Genomic DNA, 25,114 nt, shown 5'->3' with positions numbered 1-25,114 from the left:
AGTTTGGGCAAGTTAACCTTTCAGTTTAAGCTTTAGTTTCTTCATCTGTAAAATAAGGATAATAGTAGTGCCTATCACATAGGTGAAGATTAAATAAGAATGCATTTAGCATAGCTTCTGGTATATAGAAAGCATTTAATAATATTGTCATCATCACAATCCTTATTATATTATTTCCATTCATCGGTCCTAGCTATGCCTTTTAGAACAGTGAGCTGCCTCCCATTTCACATCAAAATGCTTCAGACATTTGAAAACAGCTTTAATGTCCTGAAGATGTCTTTGTTAATTTATTTGTTGAACAAATAGTTGTGCACACTATAACATAGTAACACATACTACGTGTTAGGCAAGGGTGAAGCACTTTAAATGCAAAGAAGAATACTATCTCAGGGCTCCATACACCCTTGATAACTCTATCTCTCCCCCAACTCTACCTGGCCATCAGCTGGAGTGCCAGAGCTCTGCATTTTCATGGCAAGATACCTACCTGCCTCCCCACTCACAGCTTTCTTTTTATAGGTGTTGCAGTTATACCTTTACCCATCTCTTTATATTTAGCCTTGTTAAATCACTTCCTTTTAGATATGTCTCTTATATATTGCATAGAGTTGGGTTTTGCTTTGTGAACGAATCTGTAAATTTTATTCTTTTAAAACAATTGTCACGATATATTTGATTTTGGCTCTGTCAAATTATTTACTGTGTTTGTTTTACTTTATTTAGGAAGGTTTATATATATATATATTTTTTTAAATTATTTAATTAATTATTTTTGGCTGCATTGGGTCTTCGTTGCTGTGCACAAGCTTTCTCTAGTTGGTGCGAGTGGGGGCTACTCTTGGTTGCGGTGCGCAGACCTCTCATTGCGGTGGCTTCTCTTGTTGCGGAGCACGGGCTCTAGGCACATGGGCTTCAGTAGTTGTGGCTCACGAGCTCTAGAGCGCAGGCTCAGTAGCTGTGGCGCATGGGCTTAGTTGCTCTGTGGCATGTAGGATCTTCCCAGATTAGGGTTCGAACCCATGTCCCTTGCATTGGCAGGTGGATTCTTAACCACTGTGCCACCAGGGAAGTCCCAGGAAGGTTTATATTTTAATTCTACATTAGATAATTTCAATATGAAAACTCTTTGGGGGTTTAATTCTACTGGTGGTTGTTTCTGCTAACACTTGCTCAAGGAAGCTTGTTTCCCTTTAAAATTTTTTTTTTTTTTTTGTGGTATGCGGGCCTCTCACTGTTGTGGCCTCTCCCATTGCGTTGCAGAGCACAGGCTCCGGATGCGCAGGCTCAGCGACCATGGCTCACAGGCCCAGCCGCTCTGCGGCATGTGGGATCTTCCCAGACCGGGGCACGAACCCGTGTCCCCTGCATTGGCAGGCGGACTCTCAACCACTGCGCCACCAGGGAAGCCCTCCCTTTAAATTTTGTGGTCATTTTTATCACCTTTCATAATTTTCTAACAATTTTTCTGTTTGAGTATAACAGAAGTGATCAAATCATCAATGTACTGCTTAAAGAATGATCTTATAGTGAAATATATTATTACTACCCTTTCAAGAAGTATGATACTACCAGCATCCCAGAAACTCTCTTATGCCCCTTTCTGTCTTCCTAGAGGTGATCACTATTCTGACTTCTAAAACCATGGATGTACTTCATATAAATGTAATCATATATTATGTACTCTTGTCTGACTTTTTTCTCTCATTATGTTTGTGAGATTCATCCATGTTGTTGCCCCTGGCAGTGGTTTATTCATTGTTGTTGCTGTATTATATATTATGGTGTATATACAGAATTTATAGTCTATTCTATTCGTAAGAGACATTTGAGTCACTTCCAGTTTGGGGCTATTACAAACATCACTGCTGTGATCATTCCTGTAAATGTGTTTTGTTGCACTATGTACACATTCCTGTTGAATTTCTGAGTCATAGAGTATGTATATGTTCAGTTTTAGTCACTACTGTCAAAGTTTTCCAAGTGATTGTGCGAGTTTACATTCCTACCTACAGTGCATGAAAATTCCTGGTGTTCCACAACCTTATCAACATATACTATTTTGGGACTTCCCTGGTGGTCCAGTGGTTAAGACTCTGTGCTTCCACTGCAGGGGGCACGGCTTTGATCTCTGGTCGGGAAACTAATATCCTGTGTCCCGCATGCTGTGTGATGTGGCCAAAAAAAATATGTGTGTGTGTGTGTGTGTGTGTGTGTGTGTATACACTATTTTTTCCTCACTTTAGCCATTTTGATGGGCGTATAATGGTATTTGCATTGTGATGTTAATTTTTGTTTCACTGATGACTAATGAGTTTGGACACCTTTTCATGTGTTGATTGGCTATTTTTTTTTGAAGTGAGAATTCAAGTCTTTTGCCTGTTTTTCCTATTATCTGTCTCTTTTTAATGTGTCTGTCTATTTTTATTTATTTACTTCTAAATTTTATTTACTTTTTATTTTATTTATTTATTTGGCCGCACCATGGGGCTTGTGGAATCTTAGTTCCCTGACCAGGGTTTGAACCCATTCCCTCACATTCCCTCAGCAGTGAAAGTGTGGAGTCCTAACCACCGGACCACCAGGGAATTCCCTGTCTGTCTTTAAGGATTTACTTCTTATTTATTTATTTATTTTTGGTTGCGTCGGGTCTCAGTTGCGGCACGCGGGATCTTTCATTGTGGCACATGGGCTCTTCGTTGAGGCATGCGGGCTTCTCTCTAGTTGTTGCACGTGGGCTCCAGAGCTCGCGGGCTCAGTAGTTGTGGCGTGAGCTCCAGAGCCTGTGGTCCCTGTAGTTGCAGCACACGGGCTCTAGTTGTGGTGCACGGGCTTAGTTGCTCCATGGCATGTGGGATCTTAGTTCCCTGACCAGGGATTGAACCTGTGTTGCCTGCATTGGAAGGTGGACTCTTAACCACTGGACTACCAGGGAAGTCCTCTTGTTTGTCTCTTTTTTTTTTTTTTTTTTTTTGGCGGTACGTGGGCCTCTCACTGTTGTGGCCTCTCCCGTTTCGGAGCACAGGCTCCGGACGCGCAGGCTCAGCGGCCATGGCTCACGGGCCCAGCCGCTCCGCAGCATGTGGGATCTTCCCGGACCGGGGCATGAACCCGCGTCCCCTGCATTGGCAGGCGGACTCTCAACCACTGCGCCACCAGGGAAGCCCTGTTTGTCTCTTTTTAATGTGTGAGTGTTCCTTTATGTATTCTGGATATGAGTCCTTTATATATATGTATTATAAATATCTTCTTCCGCTCTGTAACTTATCTTTTCACCCTCTTAGGATGAAACAGAAGTTCTTAATGTAGTCTAATTTGTCACAATGGTTAATGCTTTTGGGTCTTATTTTTTTTAATTTATTTTATTGAAGTATAGTTGATTTACAGTGTTGTGTTAATTTCTGCTGTACAGCACAGTGATTCAGTTATACAAATATATATACAGTCTTTTTCACATTCTTTTCCATTATAGCTTATCACAGGATATTGAATATAGTTTCCTGGGTTATTTCTATATATAATAGTTTGCGCCTGCTAATCCCAAACTCCCAATCCATCCCTCCCCCAACCCCTCTCCCCTTTGGCAACCACAAGTCTGTTCTCTATGTCTGTGAATCTGTTTCTATTTTGTATATAAGTTCATTTGTGTCATATTTTAGATTCCACATATAAGTGATATCATATGGTATTTGTCTTTCTTTTTCTGACTTACTTCACTTAGTATGATAATCTTTAGGTCCATCCATGTTGCTGCAAATGGCATTATTTCATTCTTTTTTGTGGCTGAATAGTATACTATTATATATGTGTACCACATCTTCTTTATCCATTCATGTGTCAGTGGACATTTAAGTTGTTTCCTTGTCTTGGCTATTGTGAATAGTGCTGCTAGGAACATAGGGGTGCATGTATCTCTTTGAATTATAGTTTTGTCTGGATATATGCCCAGGAGTGGGATAGCTGGATCATACGGCAACTCTATTTTAGTTTTTTGAGGAACCTCTGTACTGTTTTCTGTAATGGCTGTACCAATTTACATTCCCACCAACAGTGTAGGAGGGTTCCCTTTTCTTCACATTAGGTCTTATTTAAGATACCTTTGCCTACCCTAAGGTAATAAAGATATTCTAGTACTACCTTCTAGAAACATTTTTTTTTTTTTTTTTTTGTGGTACACGGACCTCTCACTGTTGTGGCCTCTCCCGTTGCGGAGCACAGGCTCCGGACGTGCAGGCTCAGTGGCCATGGCTCACGGGCCCAGCTGCTCCACGGCATGTGGGATCTTCCTGGACCGGGGCACAAACCCATGTTCCCTGCATTGGCAGGCGGACTCTCAACCACTGTGCCACCAGGGAAGCCCTAGAAACATTTTTGTTTTACCTTTGTCACTTAGATTTACAGTCCAGTTGGAACTGATTTTTATGTGTAGTGAACAAAGTTAGGATACTAAAAATGGTATTTAGTTGACCCAGTATCAATTATTGAAGAGATTATTCGTTTTCCACAGCTCTACCTTGTCACCTTTGTCATAAATCAAGTATCCATATATATGTGGGTTTGTTTCTGGATTCTGTTCTGTTCTATTGGCCTATTTATCTTTCTTTTCAAGAAACTATACTGTCTTCATTGCTGTGGCTTTATAATAAGTCTTTAATATCTGGTATACTAAATCCTCTAACTTTATCTTTGAATTTCTCTTGGCTCTTCTTGGTTCTTTTGTATTTTCATAAATTTTGTCAATTTACACAACAAGACTTTCAGGGCTTTTGCCAGGAATTACATTGAGTCTAAAAACCATACTTGAAAGATAATTTCACTGGACATAGAATTCTATATTGGTAATTGTTTCCTTTTAGCATTTTGAAGGTCTTGTTTTTTTATTTTTTAAAATATTTATTTATTTATTTGGCTGCACTGGGTCTTAGTTGAGGCACGTGGGATATTTGTTGTGGTGTGCGGGATCTTTAGTTGCAGCATATGGGATCTAGTTCCCTGACCAGGGATTGAACCTGGGCCCCCTGCATTGGGAGCATGGAGTCTTAGCCACTGGACCACCAGGGAAGTCCCTGAAGATCTTATTTATTTTGCTATTCATTGTTTCTGTTGAGAAGTCAACTATAAGTCTTATTAAAACTTCTTGAGGGGAATTTCCTGGCAGTCCAGTGTTTAGAACTCAGTGCTTTCACTGCCGGGGCCTGGGTTCAGTCCTTGGTCAGAGAAATAAAATCCCACAAGCCATGAGGCATGCCCCCCCCTCAAAAAAAAAAAAAAAAACTCCTTTAAAGGTGGTGTGTATATCTCCTGCCTGGGGTTCATAGTGCTTCCTGAATCTGTGGTTTGATTTTCTCATCAGTTTTAGAAAATTCTCAGTCATTATCTCTTCATATAATTTTCTGTTTCATTTTTTTCTCATAATTTTGGGACTTTAATTACATGTATGTTAGGCTTTTTCATCATGTCCCATATAAGTTTTATATTCTTTCCTGTATTTCTCTTTTTTCCATCATGATTCAATCTGGATGTCGTGTTTGACCTGATTCACCAGTCCTTTCTTACCTGTGTCTAATAAGCTGTTAAATACATCTGTTGAGGTCTTTTTAAAAATTGAGAAATAATTGACATACATGTTAATATTGTATTAGTTTTAGGTGTACAACATAATGATTTGATATACGTATATATTGTGAGATGATTATCACAATAAGTTTAGTTAATTAACATTTATCACCACACATAGTTAACAAATTTTTTTCTTTTTTTTTGGCTGCCATGCGGCCTGTGAGATCTTAGTTCCCGGACCAGGGATTGAACCTGTGCCCCCTGCAATGGAAGCATGCAGTCTTAACCACTGGACCACCAGGGAAGTCCCACAAATTTTTTTCTTATCATGAGAACCTTTCTTTTTGGCTGCACCATGCAGCTTGTGGGATCTCAGTTCCCTGACCAGGGACTGAACCTGGGCTATAGCGTGAGAAAGCTCGGAATCCTAACCAATAGGCCACCAGGGAACTTCTGAGAACTTTTAAAATCTACTCTCTTAGCAACTTTCAAATATATAATACAGTATTGCTAACTATAGTGATCATGTTGTACATTATATCCCCAGGACTTATTTGTTTTATAACTGGAAGTTTGTACCTTTTAATCACCTTCACCCATTGTGCCCACCTTCCACTCCCTGCCTCAGGTAACCACTACTCTGTTCTCTGTATCTACTAGCTCTTTCTTTCTTTCTTTTTTTTTTTTTCACATTTTGCATATAAGTGAGATCATGCAGTATTTGTCTTTCTCTGTCTGACTTATTTCACTTAGCATAATGCCCTCAAGGTCCATCCATATTGTCTCAAATGGAAGAATTTCCTTCTCTTTTATGGCTCAGTAATATTCCGTTGTATATATATTCCACATTTTCTTTATTTATTCATCTGTTGATGGGCACTTAGGTTGTTTCCATGTCTTGGCTATTGTAAATAATGGTGCAGTGATCGTGGGGGTGCAGATATCTTTTCAAAGTAAAGTTTTTGTTATCTTCAGGTAAATACCTAGAAGTAGAATTTCTGGATGATATGATAGTTCTATTTTTAATTTTTTGAGGAACCACCATACTGTTGTTCATAGTGGCTGCAGTAACTTATATTCTCACTGCATCTATTGAGTTCTTGATTTCAGTTATTATATTTTCCAGTTTTAGAATTTCCAGCTGATTATTTAAAAAAAATTCTAGTTCTGTAGAAATTAGAAATGATAAAATTTTATGTCTTTTCATCTAACTTCTTGAACATACGCATGATTTTTTCAAATACTATGATAATTCTAGTATTTGGATCTCATGGGTCAGCTTCTATGATCTGTTTTTTCTCTTGGTTTTTGGTCATTTGGTTTTATCTCCTGGTATTAGTGATTTTTTTGTTAGAATACCAGACATTTTTTGTGAAGAATTGCAGGGATAATCTGAGGCTCTAGATATCTTCCTCTGGAAAGGATTTGATTTTCCTAAGGCTGACAGTTAACATCAGAGCAGATCATCTTAATTCAGCCAGAAATTAGGCTGATTCAAAGCTGGAGTTTGTGAGGGCTGTTCTTTTTCCAGTTTACCTTTATACGTAGGGTATTTAATTTCAGCGCTCTAGCTCAAGGCATGAGATGTTTCTTTACTAGGACCCTCTACTCCTTGGTGTAGACTCTGAACTCCAGTTTTTGTCCCCACAGTTCTATAAGACTGCTGAAAGTTCTGTTCATCTTCTCAACTCCTTATTTGTCACAGTAGAGCTGAATGCTTCTGGCTTACCTACCTGTACTTTATCCTCTCTAGGATCTTAGCCCCTCAGTTCTTGGTTCTTTAGTAGATCTCTAATGATTTCAGATAGATATTTTAAATATTTTGTCAAGCATTTCTAATTGTTCCACCAGGAGCATTGGTTTACAAGCTATTCTGCTTTTACTAGAAGTGTAAAGCCTGATCTTGTTTATTGTCAGCTTATGATCATTGCCTAGTTAATTAAAAGAGCCCTGGTGGGCTTCCCTGGTTGCGCAGTGGTTGAGAGTCCGCCTGCCGATGCAGGGGACACGGGTTCGTGCCCCGGTCCGGGAAGATCCCACATGCCACGGAGCAGCTGGGCCCGTGAGCCATGGCCGCGGAGCCTGCGCGTCCGGAGCCTGTGCTCCGCAACGGGAGAGGCCACAGCAGTGAGAGGCCCGCGTACCGCAAAAAAAAAAAAAAAAAAAAAAAAGATAGGTGTTTGGGGGATTGCTCAATCCAGGACCATTTATTGCTCTACAGGGAATTTTCTGGATCATGCAGGCATCATGAGTTTGAACCTCCTATCTGAGTGGTTACAAATTCTCAGGGAGACGTTTTTTCTTTTTGCCTGGAGTTAAAGCCAAAACAGACAAGTTCTCTTGTCTTCCATTGTGTCTGATTTTTCTTTTTTTGGCTGTGCCACGTGGCATGTGGGATCTTAGTTCCCCATCCAGGGATTGAACCTGTGCCCCCTGCATTGGACGCACAGAGTCTTAACCACTGGACTGCCAGGGAAGTCCCATTGTGGCCGATTTTTTCCCCCCTAGTTCATACTTTGATTGAGCATGTAGCCCTTTAAGGATTTTGACTTTTCTGTGGATTTCCATTCCAATTCTGTACCTCAAGTGCCCAGTTTTCTGCCCTCCAAGGGTTTGGGTTACTAGGGATTGATAAAAGATAGAAGGCACCTCCAATGGGCACATGAAAAGATGATCAACATTGCTAATTATTGGAGAAATGCAAATGAAAACTACAACGTGGGGACTTCCCTGGTGGCACAGTGGTTAAGAATCTGCCTGCTGGGACTTCCCTGGTGGTGCAGTGGTTAAGAATCCACCTGCCAATGCAGGGGACACGGGTTCAAGCCCCGGTCCAGGAAGATCCCACATGCTGCAGAGCAACTAAGCCCGTGCACCACAACTACTGAGCCTGTTCTCTAGAGCCCGCGAGCCACAACTACTGAGGCTGTGTGCCACAACTACTGAAACCCGTGTGCCTAGAGCCCGTGCTCTGCAACAAGAGAAGCCACAGCAGTGAGAAGCCCACACACCTCAATGAAGAGTAGCCCCCACTCACAGCAACTAGAGAAAGCCTGCGTGCAGCAATGAAGACCCAACGCAGCCAAAGATAGATAGATAAATAAATAAATAAAAAGAATCCGCCTGCCAATGCAGGGGACATGGGTTCAATCCCTGGTCCAGGAAGATCCCACATGCCATGGAGCAACTAAGCCTGTGTGCCACAACTACTGAGCCTGCGCTCTAGAGCCTGCGAGTCACAACTACTGAGCCTGTGTGCCACAACTACTGAGCCTGCGCTCTAGAGCCTGCGAGTCACAACTACTGAGCCTGTGTGCCACAACTACTGAAGCCTGCACGCCTAGCACCTGTGCTCCGCAACAAAGAAGCCACCACAATGAGAAGCCCGTGCACCGCAATGAAGAGCAGCCCCCACTTGCTGCAGCTAGAGAAAGCCCACGCACAGCAGTGAAGACCCAATGCAGCCAAAAATAAAAAATAAAAAAGAATACTACAATGTGGTATCACCTCACATCAGTCAGAATGGCATTCATCAAAAAGTCTATAAATAATAAACACTGGAGAGGGTGTGGAGAAAAGAGAACCCTCCTACACGGTTGGTGGGAATGTAAATTGGTGCAGCCACTATGGAAAATGGTATGGAGGTTTCTCAGAAAACTAAAAATAGAGTTGCCATATGATGCAGCTATCCCACTCCTTGACATATGTCCAGACAAAACTATAATTCAAAGAGATACATGCACCCCCATGTTCATAGCAGTATTATTTACAAGGGCCAAGAATCGGAAGCAATCTAAATGTCTATTGACAAATGAATGGATAAAGAAGATGCAGTACATATATACAGTGGAATACTACTCAGCCACAAAAAAAATGAAATAATGCCTTTTGCAGCAACATGGATGGACCTAGAGATTATCATACTAAATAAAGTAAGTCAGACACAGACAGACAAATATCACAGATCACTTACATGTGGAACCTAAAAAAAAGATAGGAATGAACTTACTTACAAAACAGAAACAGACTCACAGACATAGAAGACAAACTTATGGTTACCAGAGGGGAAGGGGGGAGGGATAAATTAGGAGTTTTAGGATTAGCAGGTACAAACTACTGTATATAAAACAGATAAACAACAAGGTCCTGGGAGTTCCCTGGTGGCCTAGTGGGAAGTGTGCTATAGGGAATATAGTTCCCTATAGCACAGGGAACTGTATTCAGTATCTTGTAATAAAGTACAAAGAAAAGCATCTGAAAAATAATATATATAATATATACGTGTAAATATATATATTTACTGAATCACTTCACTATATACCGGAAACTAATACAACATTGTAAGTGAACTATACTTCAATTAAAAAAGATAAAAAAAATAGAAGGCATCGACTTCAGCTCTGGAATCCCTCCCTGGATTTGTGCTCCTGGTTTTTCTTTGGCTTCTGAGGATTTCTCTAATTTTCTATGAGCTATGCATTTAAAAGTATTAAAAAAATATATATATATATAAATATATATATATATATATATATTTTTTTTTTTTTTTGTGGTACGCGGGCCTCTCACTGTTGTGGCCTCTCCCGTTACGGAGCACAGGCTCCGGACACGCAGGCTCAGCGGCCATGGCTCACGGGCCCAGCCGCTCCGCGGCATGCGGGATCTTCCCGGACTGGGGCACGAACCCGTGTCCCCTGCATCGGCAGGCGGACTCTCAACCACTGCGCCACCAGGAAGGCCTTAAAAATATATTTTATGTTTAGATATTTTGTATCACAAGGGTTTCAAGATATCTAGTTTACTACGTTCCTGGAAACAGAAGGTATTAATTTCTTCTATCGTGTGGTTTCTAAACATCCCAGTGGCCCTTCTCTGAGCATTCCTATGCCCTTCTCTGAGCATTCCTATTTAGTTAATGTCAATTTTTCCTGTGGACGCTAGCCGCATCACATTTCTTGAGATACAACCTGACCAGAATGCAAGGTAGTCATTATTTCTCTTACTCTGTATACACTGTATCAATTCATTCAGCCTCGGAGTACAGCAGGATATTGAACACTGGGTCATTACTAATTTACTCGGAATTTCTGCTTGACTGAAAATTTATAGATCTTTTCCACAGATGATTTTACTTCTTCTTTTAAATAAATTTAATTTATTTTTTAGCTGCACTGGGTCTTCATTGCTGCACGCGGGCTTTCTCTAGTTGCGGCAAGTGGGGGCTACTCTTCATTGCGATGCACATGCTTCTTATTGCGGTGTCTTCTCTTATTGTAGAACACGTGCTCTAGGCATGCGGGCTTCAGTAGTTGTGGCTCACAGGCTCTAGAGCGCAGGCTCAGTAGTTGTGGCGCACAGGCTTAGTTGCTCTGCGGCATGTGGGATCTTCCCAGACCAGGGCTGGAACGTATGTCCCCTGCACTGGCAGGTGGATTCTTATCTACTGCACCACTAGGGAAGTCCTGATTTTACTTTTTGAAATGTAAATACAGGACTGTTTTTTTGGGGGGATGGGTAGGTTTTTTGTTTTTGTTTTTTGGTCTTTAGTGCCCATCGCAGAGTGGGTTCTTAGTAAATAAATGAATAACTTTATTTATTTATTTATTTTTGGCCACATTGCGCAGCTTGTGGGATCTTTGTTCCCTGATCAGGCATTGAACCCAGGCCCTCAGCAGTGAAAGCGTGGAGTCCTAACCACTGGACCACTGAGGAATTCCTCAATGAATGAATGACTTTCCATCTCTCACTTTAAAACTTTTCCATATTGGATATGACATTGTTTTAGCATAAGATAATTTTGAATCCTGATCCTGTTATTCAATATATTAGCTACCCTTTGGGTATTATATCATCTGTAAATTGGATGTTTTCATTCAAATAGCTAGGGACAGAGTCAAGGACAGAGCCCTGAAGCACTGAAGATTTCTTTCTAGGTTGATATCAATTACTTAATTCAGTTTTTTGTATGTTGGTTTTGGTTTTTTGCCCAGCCATGAGTATACTTAGATGTACTATTTTCCCACTGATTATTTCACAGTTGTCCACCAGGTTAAAGTGAGAAGCTTTGTCAGATGCTCTGCAGTGGGGGGATGGGCTAGGGGAGCACTCTGCAGAACCCTCCAGGTTAGGGGCCTAAAACACCCCTGGCCTGAGGAAGAGGAGCCTGTAAGGAGCCCTAATACTTTACGCTTTAACACTCCTGGGCAGGTGCTGGTGGATGTGCCCTGTACAACAGACCGCCACTCCCTTCATGAGGAGGAGAACAACATCTTTAAGCGTTCAAGGAAGAAGGAGCGGCAGATGTTGCCTATGTTGCAGGTGCAGCTTCTTGCGTGAGTAATAGATACAGAAACTCAGGGCTTTGGGCCACAGTGCTGTGGTGGGGTCTGGCCACCTGGGGGGCTTGGGGGCTAGAAGCTGTTGCCAAGACCATTACCCATAGAAGGGTCTTCTGGCTGGGAATCTGCCTGGAGGAGACAATCATCATTGGATGGTCTTTCTCTGGGACATAAAGACTCTATGTGGAGATTGGTTCAAGATGGCGTAGAATGATGTGCGCTCACTCCCTCTTGTGAGAGCACTGGAATCACAGCTAACTGATGAACAGTCATCAACAGGAAGACACTGGAACTCAACAAAAGAGATATCCCACATCCAAAGACAAAGGAGAAGCCACAATGAGATGGTAGGTGGGGCGCAATCACAATAACATCAAATCCCATAACCGCTGGGTGAGTGACTCACAAACTGGAGTGAAGGTTCTGAGCCCTACGTCAGGCTTCCAAACCTGCGGATCTGGCAGTGGGAGGAGGAATTCCCAGAGAATCAGACTTTGAAGGCTAGTGGGATTTGATTGCAGGACTTTGACAGGACCGGGGGAAACAGACTCCACTCTTGGAGGACACACACAAAGTATTGTGCGTATCAGGACCCAGGGAGAAGGAGCAGTGACCCCATAGGAGACTGAACCAGACCTACCTGCTAGTGTTGGAGGGTCTCCTGCAGAAGCGGCAGGGACAAGGACACTGGCAGCAGAGGTTCTGGGATGTACTCCTTGGCATGAGCCCTCCCGGAGCCCACCATTAGCCCCACCAAAGAGCCTCTAGGCTCCAGTGCTGATCACCTCAGGCCAAACAACAAACAGGGAGGGAGCTCAGCCCCACCCATCAGCAGGCAAGCCGATTAAAGTTTTACTGAGCTCTGCCCACCAGAGCAACACCCAGCTCTACCCACCACCAATCCTTCCCATCAGAAAGCTTGCACAAGCCTCTTAGATAGCCTCATCTGCCAGAGGGCAGACAGCAGAAGCAAGAAGAACTACAGTCCTGCAGCCTGTGGAACGAAAACCACATTCACAGAAACATAGACAAAATGAAAAGGTAGAGGACTATGTACCAGATGAAGGAACAAGATAAAATCCCAGAAAAACAACTAAATGAAGTAGAGATAAACAACCTTCCAGAAAAAGAATTCAGAATAATGATAGTGAAGATAATCCAGGACCTCAGAAAAAGAATGGAGGCAAAGATTGAGAAGATGCAAGAAATGTTTAATAAAGACCTAGAAGAATTAAAGAACAAACAAACAGAGGTGAACAATACAATAACTGAAATGAAAAATACACTAGAAGAAATCAATAGCAGAATAACTGAGGCAGAAGAACAGATAAGTGATCTGGAAGACAGAATGGTGGAATTCACTACCACAGAACATGATAAAGAAAAAAGAATGATAAGAAACGAAGACAGCCTAAGAGACCTCTGGGACAACATTAAACGTACCAACATTCACATTATAGGGGTCCCAGAAGGAGTAGAGAGAGACAAAGGACCTGAGAAAATATTTGAAGAGATTATAGTTGAAAAATTCCCTAACATGGGAAAGGAAATAGCCACCCAAGTGCAGGTAGAGCAGAGAGTCCCAGGCAGGATAAACCCAAGGGGAAACATGCTGAGATACATAGTAATCAAATTGACAAAAATTAAAGACAAAGAAAAATTATTGAAAGCAACAAGGGAAAAATGACAAATAACATACAAGGGAACTCCCATAAGGTTAACAGCTAATTTCTAAGGAGAAACTCTACAAGCCTGAAGGGAGTGGCATGATATATTTAAAGTGATGAAAGGGAAGAACCTACAACCAAGATTACTCTACCTGGCAAGGATCTCATTCAGATTCGATGGAGAAATCAAACGCTTTCCAGACAAGCAAAAGCTAAGAGAATTCAGCACCACCAAACCAGCTCTACAACAAATGCTAAAGAAACTTCTCTAAGTGGGAGATACAGGAGAAGAAAAGGACCTACAAGAACAAACCCAGAATAATAAAGAAAATGGTAATAGGAACATACATATCGATAATTACCTTAAATGTGAATGGATTAAATGCTCCAACCAAAAGACACAGGCTCACTGAATGGATACAAAGACAAGACCCACATATATGCTGTCTACAAGAGACCCACTTCAGACCTAGGGACACATACAGATTGAAAGTGAGGGGATGGAAAAAGATATTCCATGCAAATGGAAATCAAAAGAAAGCTGGAGTAGCAATACTCATATGAGATAAAATAGACTTTAAAATAAAGAATGTTATAAGAGACAAGGAATGACACTACATAATGATCAAGGGATCAATCCAAGAAGATGATATAACAATTATAAATATATATGCACCCAACCTAGGAGCACCTCTATACATAAGGCAAGTGCTAACAGCTATAAAAGATGAAATCAACAGTAACACAATAATAGTGAGGGACTTTAACACCTCACTTACACTAATGGACAGATCATCCAGACAGAAAATTAATAAGGAAACACAAGCTTTAAATGACACAGTAGGCCAGATAGATTTAATTGATATTTATAGGACACTCCATCCATAAACAGCAGATTACACTTTCTTCTCAAGTGCACACGGAACATTCTCCATGATAGATGACATCTTGGGTCACAAATCAAGCCTTGGTAAATTTAAGACAATTGAATCAAGCATCTTTTCCAACCACAGCGCTATGAGATTAGAAATAAATTACAGGGAAAAAAACCGTAAAAAACACAAACACATGGAGGCTAAACAATATGTTACTAAATAACCAAGAGATAACTGAAGAGATCAAAGAGGAAATAAAAAAATACCTAGAGACAAATGACAATAAAAACATGACGATCCAAACCTGTGGGATGCAGCAAAAGCAGTTCTAAGAAGGAAGTTTGTAGCAGCACAATCCTACCTCAAGAAACAAGAAAAGTCTCAAATAAACAATCTAACCTTACACCTAAAGAAACTAGAGAAAGAAGAACAAACAAAACCCAAGGTTAGTAGAAGGAAGTAAATCATGAAGATCAGAGCAGAAATAAATGAAATAGAAACAAAACAATAGCAAAGATCAATAAAACTAAAAGCTGGTTTTTTGAGAAGATAAACAAAATTGATAAACCATTAGCCAGACTCATCAAGAAAAAGAGGGAGAGGACTCAAATCAATAAAATTAGAAATGAAAAAGGAGAAGTTACAACAGACACTGCAGAAATACAAAGCATCCCAAGAGACTACTACAAGCAACTCTATGCCAATAAAATGGACAACCTGGAAGAAATGGACAAATTCTTAGGAAGGTATAACCTTCCAAGACTGAACCAGGAAGGAATAGAAAAACATGAACAGACCAATCACAAGTAATGAAATTGAAACTGTGATTAAAAATCCTCCAACAGGGACTTCCCTGGTGGTGCAGTGGTTAAGAATCTGCCTGCCAATGCAGGGGACATGAGTTTGAGCCCTGGTCTGGGAAGATCCCACATGCTGTGGAGCAACTAAGCCCGTGCACCGTAACTACTGAGCCTGCACTCTAGAGCCCACGAGCCACAGCTACTGAGCCTGTGTGCCACAACTACTGAAGCCTGCGCGCCTAAAGCCTGTGCTCTCCAACAAGAGAAGCCACCATAATGAGAAGCCTGTGAACTGCAATGAAGAGTAGCCCCCACTTGCCGCAACTAGAGAAAGCCCATGCGCAGCAACGAAGACCCAATGCAGCCAAAAAAATTAGTTGAATAAAATAAATAAATTAAAAAAATAAACAAACAAAAGTCCAGGACCAGATGGCTTCACAGGTGAATTCTATCAAACATTTAGAGAAGAGCTAACAGCTATCCTTCTCAAAGTCTTCCAAAAAATTGCAGAGGAAGGAACACTCCCAAACTCATTCTACAAGGCCACAATTACCCTGATACCAAAACCAGACAAAGATACTACAAAAAAAGAAAATTACAGACCAATATCACTGATGAATATAGATGCAAAAATCCTCAAGAAAATACTAGCAAACAGAATCCAACAACACATTAAAAGGATAATACACCATGATCAAGTGGGATTTATCCCAGGGATGCAAGGATTCTTCAATATATGCAAATCGATCAATGTGATACACCATATTAACAAATTGAAGAAGAAAAACCATATGATCATCTCCATAGATGCAGATAAAGCTTTTGACAAAATTCAACACCCATTTATGATAAAAACTGTCCAGAAAGTGGGCATAGAGGGAACCTTCTTCAACATAATAAAGGCCATGTACCACAAACCCACAGCAAACATCATTCTCAATGGTGAAAAACTGAAAGCCTTTCCACTAAGATCAGGAACAAGACAAGGATGTCCACTCTCACCATTATTATTCAACATAGTTTTGGAAGTCCTAGACACAGCAATCAGAGAAGAAAAAGAAATACAAATTGGAAAAGAAGAAGTAAAACTGTCACTGTTTGCAGATGACATGATACTATACATAGATCATCCTAAAGATGTCACCAGAAAACTACTAGAGCTAATCAATGAATTTGGTAAAGTTGCAGGATACAAAATTAATGCACAGAAATCTCTTGCATTCCTATACACTAACAATGAAAGATCAGAAGGAGAAATTAAGGATACAATCCCATTCACCATTGCAACAAAAAGAATAAAATACCTAGGAATAAACCTACCTAAGGAGGTAAAAGACCTGTACTCAGAAAACTATAAGACACTGATGAAAGAAACCAAAGATGACACAGGGAGAGATACACCATGTTCTTGGATTGGAAGAGTCAATATTGTGAAAATGACTATACTACCGAAAGCAATCTACAGATTCAATGCAATCCCTATCAAATTACCAATGGCATTTTTTACAGAACTAGAACAAAAAAATCTTAAAATTTGTATGGAGACACAAAAGACCCTGAATAGCCAAAGCAGTCTTTTTTCTTGAGGGAAAAAAGCAGAGCTGGAAGAACCAGACTCCCTGACTCCAGACTATACTACAAAGCTACAGTAATCAAGAGAATATGGTACTGGCATAAAAGCAGAAATATAGATCAATGGAATAGTATAGAAAGCCCAGAGATAAACCCACGCACCTGTGGTCAACTAATCTATGACAAAGGAGGCAAGGATATACAATGGAGAAAAGACAGTGTCTTCAATAAGTGGTGCTGGGAAAACTGGACAGCTACATGTAAAAGAATGAAATTAGAACACTCCCTAATACCATACACAAAAATAAACTCAAAATCAATTAAAGACTTAAGTGTAAGGCCAGACACTATAAAACTCTTAGAGGGAAACATAGGAAGAACACTCTTTGACATAAATCACAGCAAGATCTTTTTTGACCCACCTCCTAGAGTAATGAAAATAAAACCAAAAATAAACAAATGGGACCTAATGAAACTTAAAAGCTTTTGCAGAGCAAAGGAAACTATAAACAAAACGAAAAGACAGCCCTCAGAATGGGAGAAAATATTTGCAAATGAATAAACAAAGGATTAATCTCCAAAATATATAAACAGCTCATGCGGTTCAATGTTAAAAAAACAACCTAATCAAAAAATGGGCAGAAGACCTAAATAGAAATTTCTTCAAAGAAGACATACAGATGGCCAAGAGACACATGAAAAGCTGCTCCACATCACTAATTATTAGAGAAGTGCAAATCAAAACTACAGTGAGGTATCACCTCACACCGGTCAGAATGGGCATCGTTAGAAAATCTACAGACAGCAAATGCTGGAGAGGATGTGGAGAAGAGGGAACCCTCTTGCACTGTTGGTGGGAATGTAAACTGATACAGCCACTATGGAGAACAGTATGGACGTTCATTAAAAAACTAAAAATAGAATTACCGTATGACCCAGCAATCCCACTTCTGGGCATATACCCAGAGAAAACCATAATTCAAAAAGACACATGCACCCCAGTGTTCATTGCAGCACTATTTACAATAGCCAGGTCATGGAAGCAACCTAAATGCTGACAGATGAATGGATAAAGAAGATGTGATACATATATATACAATGGAGTATTAGCCATAAAAAGGATCGAAATTGGGTCATTTGTAGAGACAGATGGACCTAGAGACTGTCATACAGAGTGAAGTAAGTCAGAAAGAGAAAAACAATATATGCGTATATTAACTCATATGTGTGGAATCTAGAAAAATGGCACAGGTGAACTGGTTTGCAAGGCAGAAATAGAGACACAGATGTAGAGAACAAACGTATGGACACCAAGTGGGGAAAACGACGGGGAGGGTGGTGGTAGTGATGGGATGAATTGGGAGACTGGGATTGACATATATACGCTAATATGTATAAAATAGATAACTAATAAGAACCTTCTGTATAAAAAAATAAATAAATAAAATTCAAAAGAAAAGAAAAGACTGTGTGGTAGGACATGCATAGCAGGATGGGCTGCACAGATTCACTTTTACCTCTATGCTAGTCCCCATGTCAGTGAGTAGCACAATTTTGAAAAATAATTACTGAGGTTAAGGCTCTGTAGAGCTGGGGTGGGGACTCAGTCCATGGGCAGCATCAGGGTTTGGTTTACAACCAGAGTCAAAGATCAGGGGACCATTTCAAAAGGACTTTTGGAGGAGAGCCCATGGAGTAAGGTTGGGTTGCTCTCAGCTTTGAGAACAACTTTCAGGTGGTGTCAGTGTGGAAGGCACTTCAGAGGCTAACACAGCTACCCATCCCACAATACACTCCCCTATCCTTCCAGCTTCTTCTGATGCGCTTCTACTTCTGGGAAGCTCACTAGTCACTGGTACTTTCTCTTTCTGGTTACAGGGCTGGACTCCTTGCCACCAAACCAGGAGGCCACGTTGTCTATTCCACCTGCTCACTCTCACACTTACAGAATGAGTATGTGGTGCAAGGCACCATCGAGCTCCTGGCCAATCAATACGACATCAAGGTTCACGTGGAAGACCTGACTCACTTCCGAAAGCTTTTCATGGACACATTTTCTTTCTTCCCATCCTGCCAGGTTGGGGAGCTGGTAATCCCAAACCTCATGGCCAATTTTGGGCCTATGTACTTTTGCAAAATGTGTAGAATGACGTAGCATCACCCTGTTCCTGAAGTCCTGTTGTAAGAAGACAAAGGGTGTACTCTTGTGGAGACGAGTGCCAGAGATGCACTCTGGCCTATCTCCATCCCATTCATGTCTTTCTGTAGACAGTTTTCAGCAGTAGGAAGTAAGAGTTTTTCTGTCCTGCTGTCCAATTGTGGAGTATCAGCACGTTTCTAACTCACTTACACCCCACTTCCAACCCCTACTCCCCATCTCTGAGCCTGTGCTAAAGGTTCCTGCCCCATTAGGGGCTTAGGAGGAGGAACCAGTGAGCAGGGCCACTCTTTAAGCTGTAAACTTGGGAAGAAGCATTTAGCCAATAAAATTGTTGAAGCTACATGGAGCTGGGACTGTAGTTGGGGGGCCTCATGTCAGTCCAAGTAGTGTTAGTTCCTTTTGTACCCAGGTACCCAAAGCACAGGACCTCAGCCTGGTTACAGGCCTCTGGTTACAGAGCCCGTCTCACACTTGAGGTGAGTTCTGCATGATAAGTCTTGAGCAGCTGAAGGGCTTAAACAAGCCTACCAAGTTTCTCCATATGTCCCATGATCTAATTTAAGGAACAAGTAACTAAAATGTTAAGCCAGTGCACAATAATCTGCTTACTTACTTTGAGAAAGCTCTCTTGAGCTGAATAATTCCAGCCATTCCTCCTGCTGTCAACAGCACTGTTTCCCAAATGTGGCTGGGAAGAGGTCTAGTGGCTCCTGTGGCTTCTGTGCTCTAGAGCCTGTGAGCCACAGCTACTGAGCCTACGTGCTACAACTACTGAAGCCCACGTGCCTAGAGCCCATGCTCCGCAACAAGAGAAGGCACCGCAGTGAGAAGCCCGGGCACTGCAATGAAGAGTGGCCCCCACTTGCTGCAACTAGAGAAAGCCCGTGCGCAGCAGCAAAGACCCAACACAGCCAAAAATAAATAAATTTTTAAAAAATTAAAAAAAAATAATGTTCATAGTAACCCTGGTCACAAAAGCACACCCAAATGCCCATGAGAGTGGACAAATAAAATGGAATATTCACACAGTGGAACACTATACAGGTGTCAAAACAAATGAGCTACAATAACACATAACAATATGAATGATTCTTAGCAAAAATATATTAAATGAAAAGTTTAGTCCCAAAGATTAGATGTAGCATGATGCCCTTTAAAAATAAAACTTTATTCTTTTTTGTTGTTATTTACATACGATATAATTTATCATTTTAAATGTACCATTTAAATGAATTTTGATAATTCATTATAGTAGTATAGCCATCATCACCATCAAAATATAGAAAATAATTCCATCTTCTAAAAAGTTTCCTTGTGCTCCTTTGCACTTAATCCCCTTCTCCCACTCCTGGTCCCAGGTAATCACTAATCTGCTTTCTGTCACTACAGTTTTGCCTATTCTAGAATTTCACATTATGGAAGAGAGAGTTGATTTACAGCTGGATTGCAAAGGCTGTGTCTTTATCTGGATGTCTGTTTTTTCACTCTTGGCCGAGGTAAGGGCATTGGTATTTCTAATGTGCTATTTAACTCTGAAGCTCCCCTGACTCCCAAGGTCACTTTCTTTGCTGACGGTTTACAGCTGGCCTAACTAATTACATGTGTGTGGCTTGACTACATGGCCAGAGTAGCATAAAAAAGATCTGAGCTCTCCCACAGCCAAGATTCCCCACACAGATCATGGAGATTCAATCCAAAGATAGAGTACTTTGCTTCACATCCTTGCTAATACTTGGTATTATAAATTTTAAACTTCACATCCTGTCCCAATGCATTATAGCTTTGCTACTTCCTTCACCAAGACACAGTGTCTCTTTCCTCACCCCTTGAATCTGAGCTGACTGTATGATTTGCTTTGACCAGTTAAATTTGGTGGAATGAATGTGAGTAAATTCTAAGCTTAGGCCTCAAGAGGCCTTGCAGCTTTCAGTCTCACCTTGGAACTTTTCTACTGCCATGTGAAGAAGCATGTGATGGACACCAAGCTAAGACCTTCTAACCTCAATTAAGTGGTTAAATGACCCAAACTGCATGAGTGACTCCAGTCAAGACAAGGTTAGCTTGCTGATTCCCAGAATCATGAGTAATTAAAATGGTTGTTTTTAAACCGCTGAGTTTTGGGGGTGGTTTGTTACACAGCAACAAATAATTGACACGTGTGGAAAACCCAAATCTGACTGTCATTTACCTGCTTACAGTCCTTTGTTCTCTCTGCATTGCCTGCAGGATCAAGTCCAAACTCTGCCCTGGTCCCTGGTTGTTGATTCTATCTCTGCTATCCCCCAATGCTCCCTTCTCTCACAAGTTCTTTGTGTATCCCAAGCATAACCTGTCCCCTGGTGCCTCTGTATCATGACACATTGTCTTCTCTGTCTAAATGCCCTTTTCTCTCTGTTCATGCTAGCCCAGATTTCCACCCCCTCCAGGAAGCTTTCTCTGATTTTCTAAAGCAGACTGCATTGTTCCCTTTTCTGTGCTTCCCCAGCCCTCTGTATATATTAGGAATATAACACTTCCCTTGTGTGCTTTCTCTCCTCACCCCATCCCCAAACTGAGAATTATTCGGGGCAGGAAGCTAGTATCTTGCATCTCTAACCCCCCAGCACCAATGTGTTTGGTACATAAAAGGCATGAGTAGAGACTGAGTATCTCATATGTGCTAGGCCTCATCCAAGATACTAGAGAGAGGGGTGATCAGAATGGACAAGGTCTTTGTTCTCAAGGGATGTACAATCTAGTGGGCAAGAAAGATAAGAAATTACAGATGAATTACAACTAAATGACAAGTGAGCAAAGTACTGAGAGAAGTGTACAGTGCGTATACCTGGGAGACCTAACGTAGCCTGGAGGAAGACATGTTCAAACAGACCTGGGGATGAGGAGGCGGTAGATTAGTGAGGCAGAGGAGGAGGTTGTGTGTGTGTGAGGGCTGTCCTCCAGCAGAGATAACAACAGGCTGTGTGACTGAAGCTCCTGAGGCTGGAGAGATAGACTCCGGGACCTGAAAGAGGTCTAGTATGTTGCAATACAGAGAGAAGGGGATGCTTGTGAAATATGAGGTCAGAGAACAGGCAGAAGTCAACAGCACCAGGGATGGCAGGCTCTGAAGGAGTGAGTACTTGGAGTAATTGGAAGCCAATGCAGGAGTTTTAAGCTGGAAAGTGACCTGATCAGATTTCCATGGGCCTCCTGCTGGGAGTATGGTTATCAATAGTATTTGCTGAATGAGGAAGTTAAATAACTGATTCAACAGAAAATGCTTCTGAAGGTCAGTCCAATACTTAAGCTTCCTCAGCCCTCCCCTGTCTGAGTAAAGGGAGCTGTTGAATTCCCTGCTGTTCAGACTGAAGTTTGAGGTGACCCACTAGGAGGCACACTGGCAAAGTCAGGTGTACCTGGGAGGGTGACCAGGTTGGAGAGGAAACTGAAAGTTCCATCCTGGGAAGAAGAACTGGGAGCATTAAGCCAGGAGACAGCTGTTCTCTTGCTCTCTATGCATTCCCTGCTCAACCAGTGCTTGCTTCACCTGCACCCTACTCATCTGACTGACCTTCCTACATGCTTGCCCCAGGCCCTAGCTAATGGTTGTTCTAACTTTAGCCACCATGATAGCTTATCATAGGGGTAGTGAGAGGTGTGCCCTTCTGCTGGTTTCCCTGGTAACCAATAAGCCAACCTAACATCAATTCCCCCTATAACTGGTAACCTACACCTACCCCTGGGAGTGAAGACTGCCACCAAGTCTGGCCCCGCCAAGTCCAGCCCTGCTGCAGAGGGGTTTCACTCCAGGACCTTGCACAGACATGTAAGCTCCCTCTATCCATTAAACCGCTGATGTCTCTGTTGCTGAAAGAGAGAGAGAGAGAGAGAGAGAATGAGAGAGAGAGAAGAGAGAGAGAGAGAATGAGAGATGCCTGTATCTAAATAGGACTGTTCTGAGGCAGGGGGTGCAGGTGTGTTTTGAGTGTCTCCAGAGTCAGTAGAGCTGGGGTCAGTAGAAGAAAGCTGTAGTGAGCCAGATTGCAGATCAATAGAAAACCTTTAAACTAGTGCTTTCTGGACTGTGGTTCACAACCATAATTCATTCGTGGTCATGGAAGCAGTTTTGTGCGTATGGTAGGCATTAGGATTTTTCAGAGATAGCTAGTTAGTTATTCCTCTTCCTGAAGGAAAGGTTACTCCTCTTCCTCAGAAGAGTTACCTTCCCCACTGCCTCTGTAGTTGGGCATGGCTATGTGACTTGTTTTATGAAATATTAGTAGAAGTGGTGTCTTTCTTCCACATTTCTGGATGGAAGCGTTGAGAGTGAACATCAGGTTTGCCGTGTCATTCCCACTACAGTGACCATGGAAACATACGTTGAGATGGAACTTACATCAGCCTGAGTGCCTAAGTGACTTTGTTGAGCAGAACCCCCTGTGGACCTGCATTAGACATGGGGCGAGAGTGAAAAATAACTGCCATGTTCAGCCTCTGAGAGTTTGTGTTGTTACTGAAGTATAACTTGGTCTCTCTCTCTTTTCTTTTTTTTTTTTTGGCTGCGAGGCTTGCGGGAACTTAGTTCCCCCACCAGGGATTGAACGCAGGCCCTCAGCAGTGAAAGCATGGAGTCCTAACTACTGGACCGCCAGGGAAGCCCCTACCTTGGTCTCTTTTGACCTATCCAGCAGGCATGGATCAGCTCCTTATTTTTTTTCTTATTGATTTTTTTTTAAATCAAAGTATAGTTGATTTACGATCTTGTGTTAGTTTCACGTATACAGCAAAGTGATTCAGATATATATATATATATATATATACACACATATATGTACATAATACCTTTTTTGATTATTTTTCATTATAGGTTATTACAAGATATTGAATATAGTTTCCTGTACTATACAGTAAATCCTTGTTGCTTATCTATTTTATGTATATTTTTAACAAAAGAGAATAGAATAGAAAATATCAGATGCAAACCAATCTATAGTGACAGCAGATCAGTGGTTGCCTAGGGAAGGCTAGATTACACAGGACCATGAGGAAACTTTTGGGGATGATAGATGTCTTGATGGTGGTAATGATTTTACATGTATATACATATGTAAAAAACTCATGGTACTGTATACTTTAAATATGTGCAGTTTATTGTGCACCAGTTATATCTCAAAGCTATAAGATGTATGCATAGAAAACAACACATTTTAAAAGATCATATACAAACAAAAAGATAGGCATTAAACAAATTATGAGTTGCTTATGGGTGGAGGGAGGATAAGACTGGGGAACAAAGATAAAAAATAAACAGGGCTTCCCTGGTGGTCCAGTGGTTGAGAGTCCGCCTGCCGATGCAGGGGACATGGGTTCGTGCCCCGGTCCGAGAAGATCCCACATACCGTGGAGCGGCTGGGCCCGTGAGCCACGGCCACTGAGCCTGCACGTCCGGAGCCTGTGCTCCGCAACGGGAGAGGCCACAACAGAGAGAGGCCTGCGTACCGCAAAAAAAAAACAAAAACAAACAAAAAAACCCCAGATAATATATGAGAGGGGCTTGGATGGATTAATGATGATAATGTTCTGTGAACTGAGGGGTATGATGAATTCAATCCCTCTGCACCTGATGGGATAAATGGATGAATGAACAAACTATTAGTTAGGAAAGGTGGCTGGTGGTATGCCTTCTTGAGTTGTGTTGGTCTTACCTCCCAGGAAGCTTTTCCCCTGACTCAAGAGTGTTGACTGGTCAGGAGATGGAATGTGACCAAGAAGTGGGCAGGTAGGCTGGGACTCCTACAATGTCACTGTCCCTTTCTCTTTTTTCCCTTCCTTGTCTGTTCTAGGGGACCAGAGTCATACAGTTCCTCTTTGTTCTGTTCCTCGCAAGCCCTGATTCCCTTAGTTGTTGCCCTTCCCGAACTGGGACACTTCATTTAGAGAATATTTCATCAGACTCGAAACTGGACTGTTATTTTATTTATTGAAGGTGGCAGGGAACAGCCCCAAAGTCACAGCAGTTCCAAAACAGTACTCTGTCTATTCCCAAGAATGTCCTCCCTGCCCATTCCTGCTTGGACCTTCCCCAGGTCTTTCTTGGGGAAGACCCTGGCTCCCTCTGGTGTCTTAGACTGCTTCTCCTTTTCCTTCAATTTGATATCACCTG

The 25,114-nt window shown here is 41.6% G+C and overlaps 1 protein-coding gene across 2 annotated transcripts in view; it reads left to right on the top strand.

Moving 5' to 3' along the window:
* NSUN4 (NOP2/Sun RNA methyltransferase 4) overlaps positions 1 to 19,312 on the top strand; it is a 33,347-nt gene extending 14,035 nt beyond the window's left edge. Inside the window, exons 5-6 of one of the 2 annotated variants that reach the window (XM_082663851.1) lie at positions 11,767 to 11,891; positions 18,690 to 19,312. In XM_082663851.1, the coding sequence (XP_082519977.1) occupies positions 11,767 to 11,891; positions 18,690 to 18,966 (402 nt within the window). In that variant the 3' untranslated portion in view covers positions 18,967 to 19,312. The remainder of the gene's footprint in view (positions 1 to 11,766; positions 11,892 to 18,689) is intronic. The other variant, XM_082663852.1, reaches the window with a different exon arrangement.
* The last annotated feature ends 5,802 nt before the right edge of the window (positions 19,313 to 25,114 follow it).

Source organism: Grampus griseus, assembly GCF_964374135.1.
Source record: "Grampus griseus genome assembly, chromosome: 1".
NCBI lineage: Eukaryota > Metazoa > Chordata > Mammalia > Artiodactyla > Delphinidae > Grampus > Grampus griseus.
The sequence above is the reverse complement of the archived record's forward strand: the minus strand, read 5'-3'. Positions and strand labels throughout refer to the sequence as shown.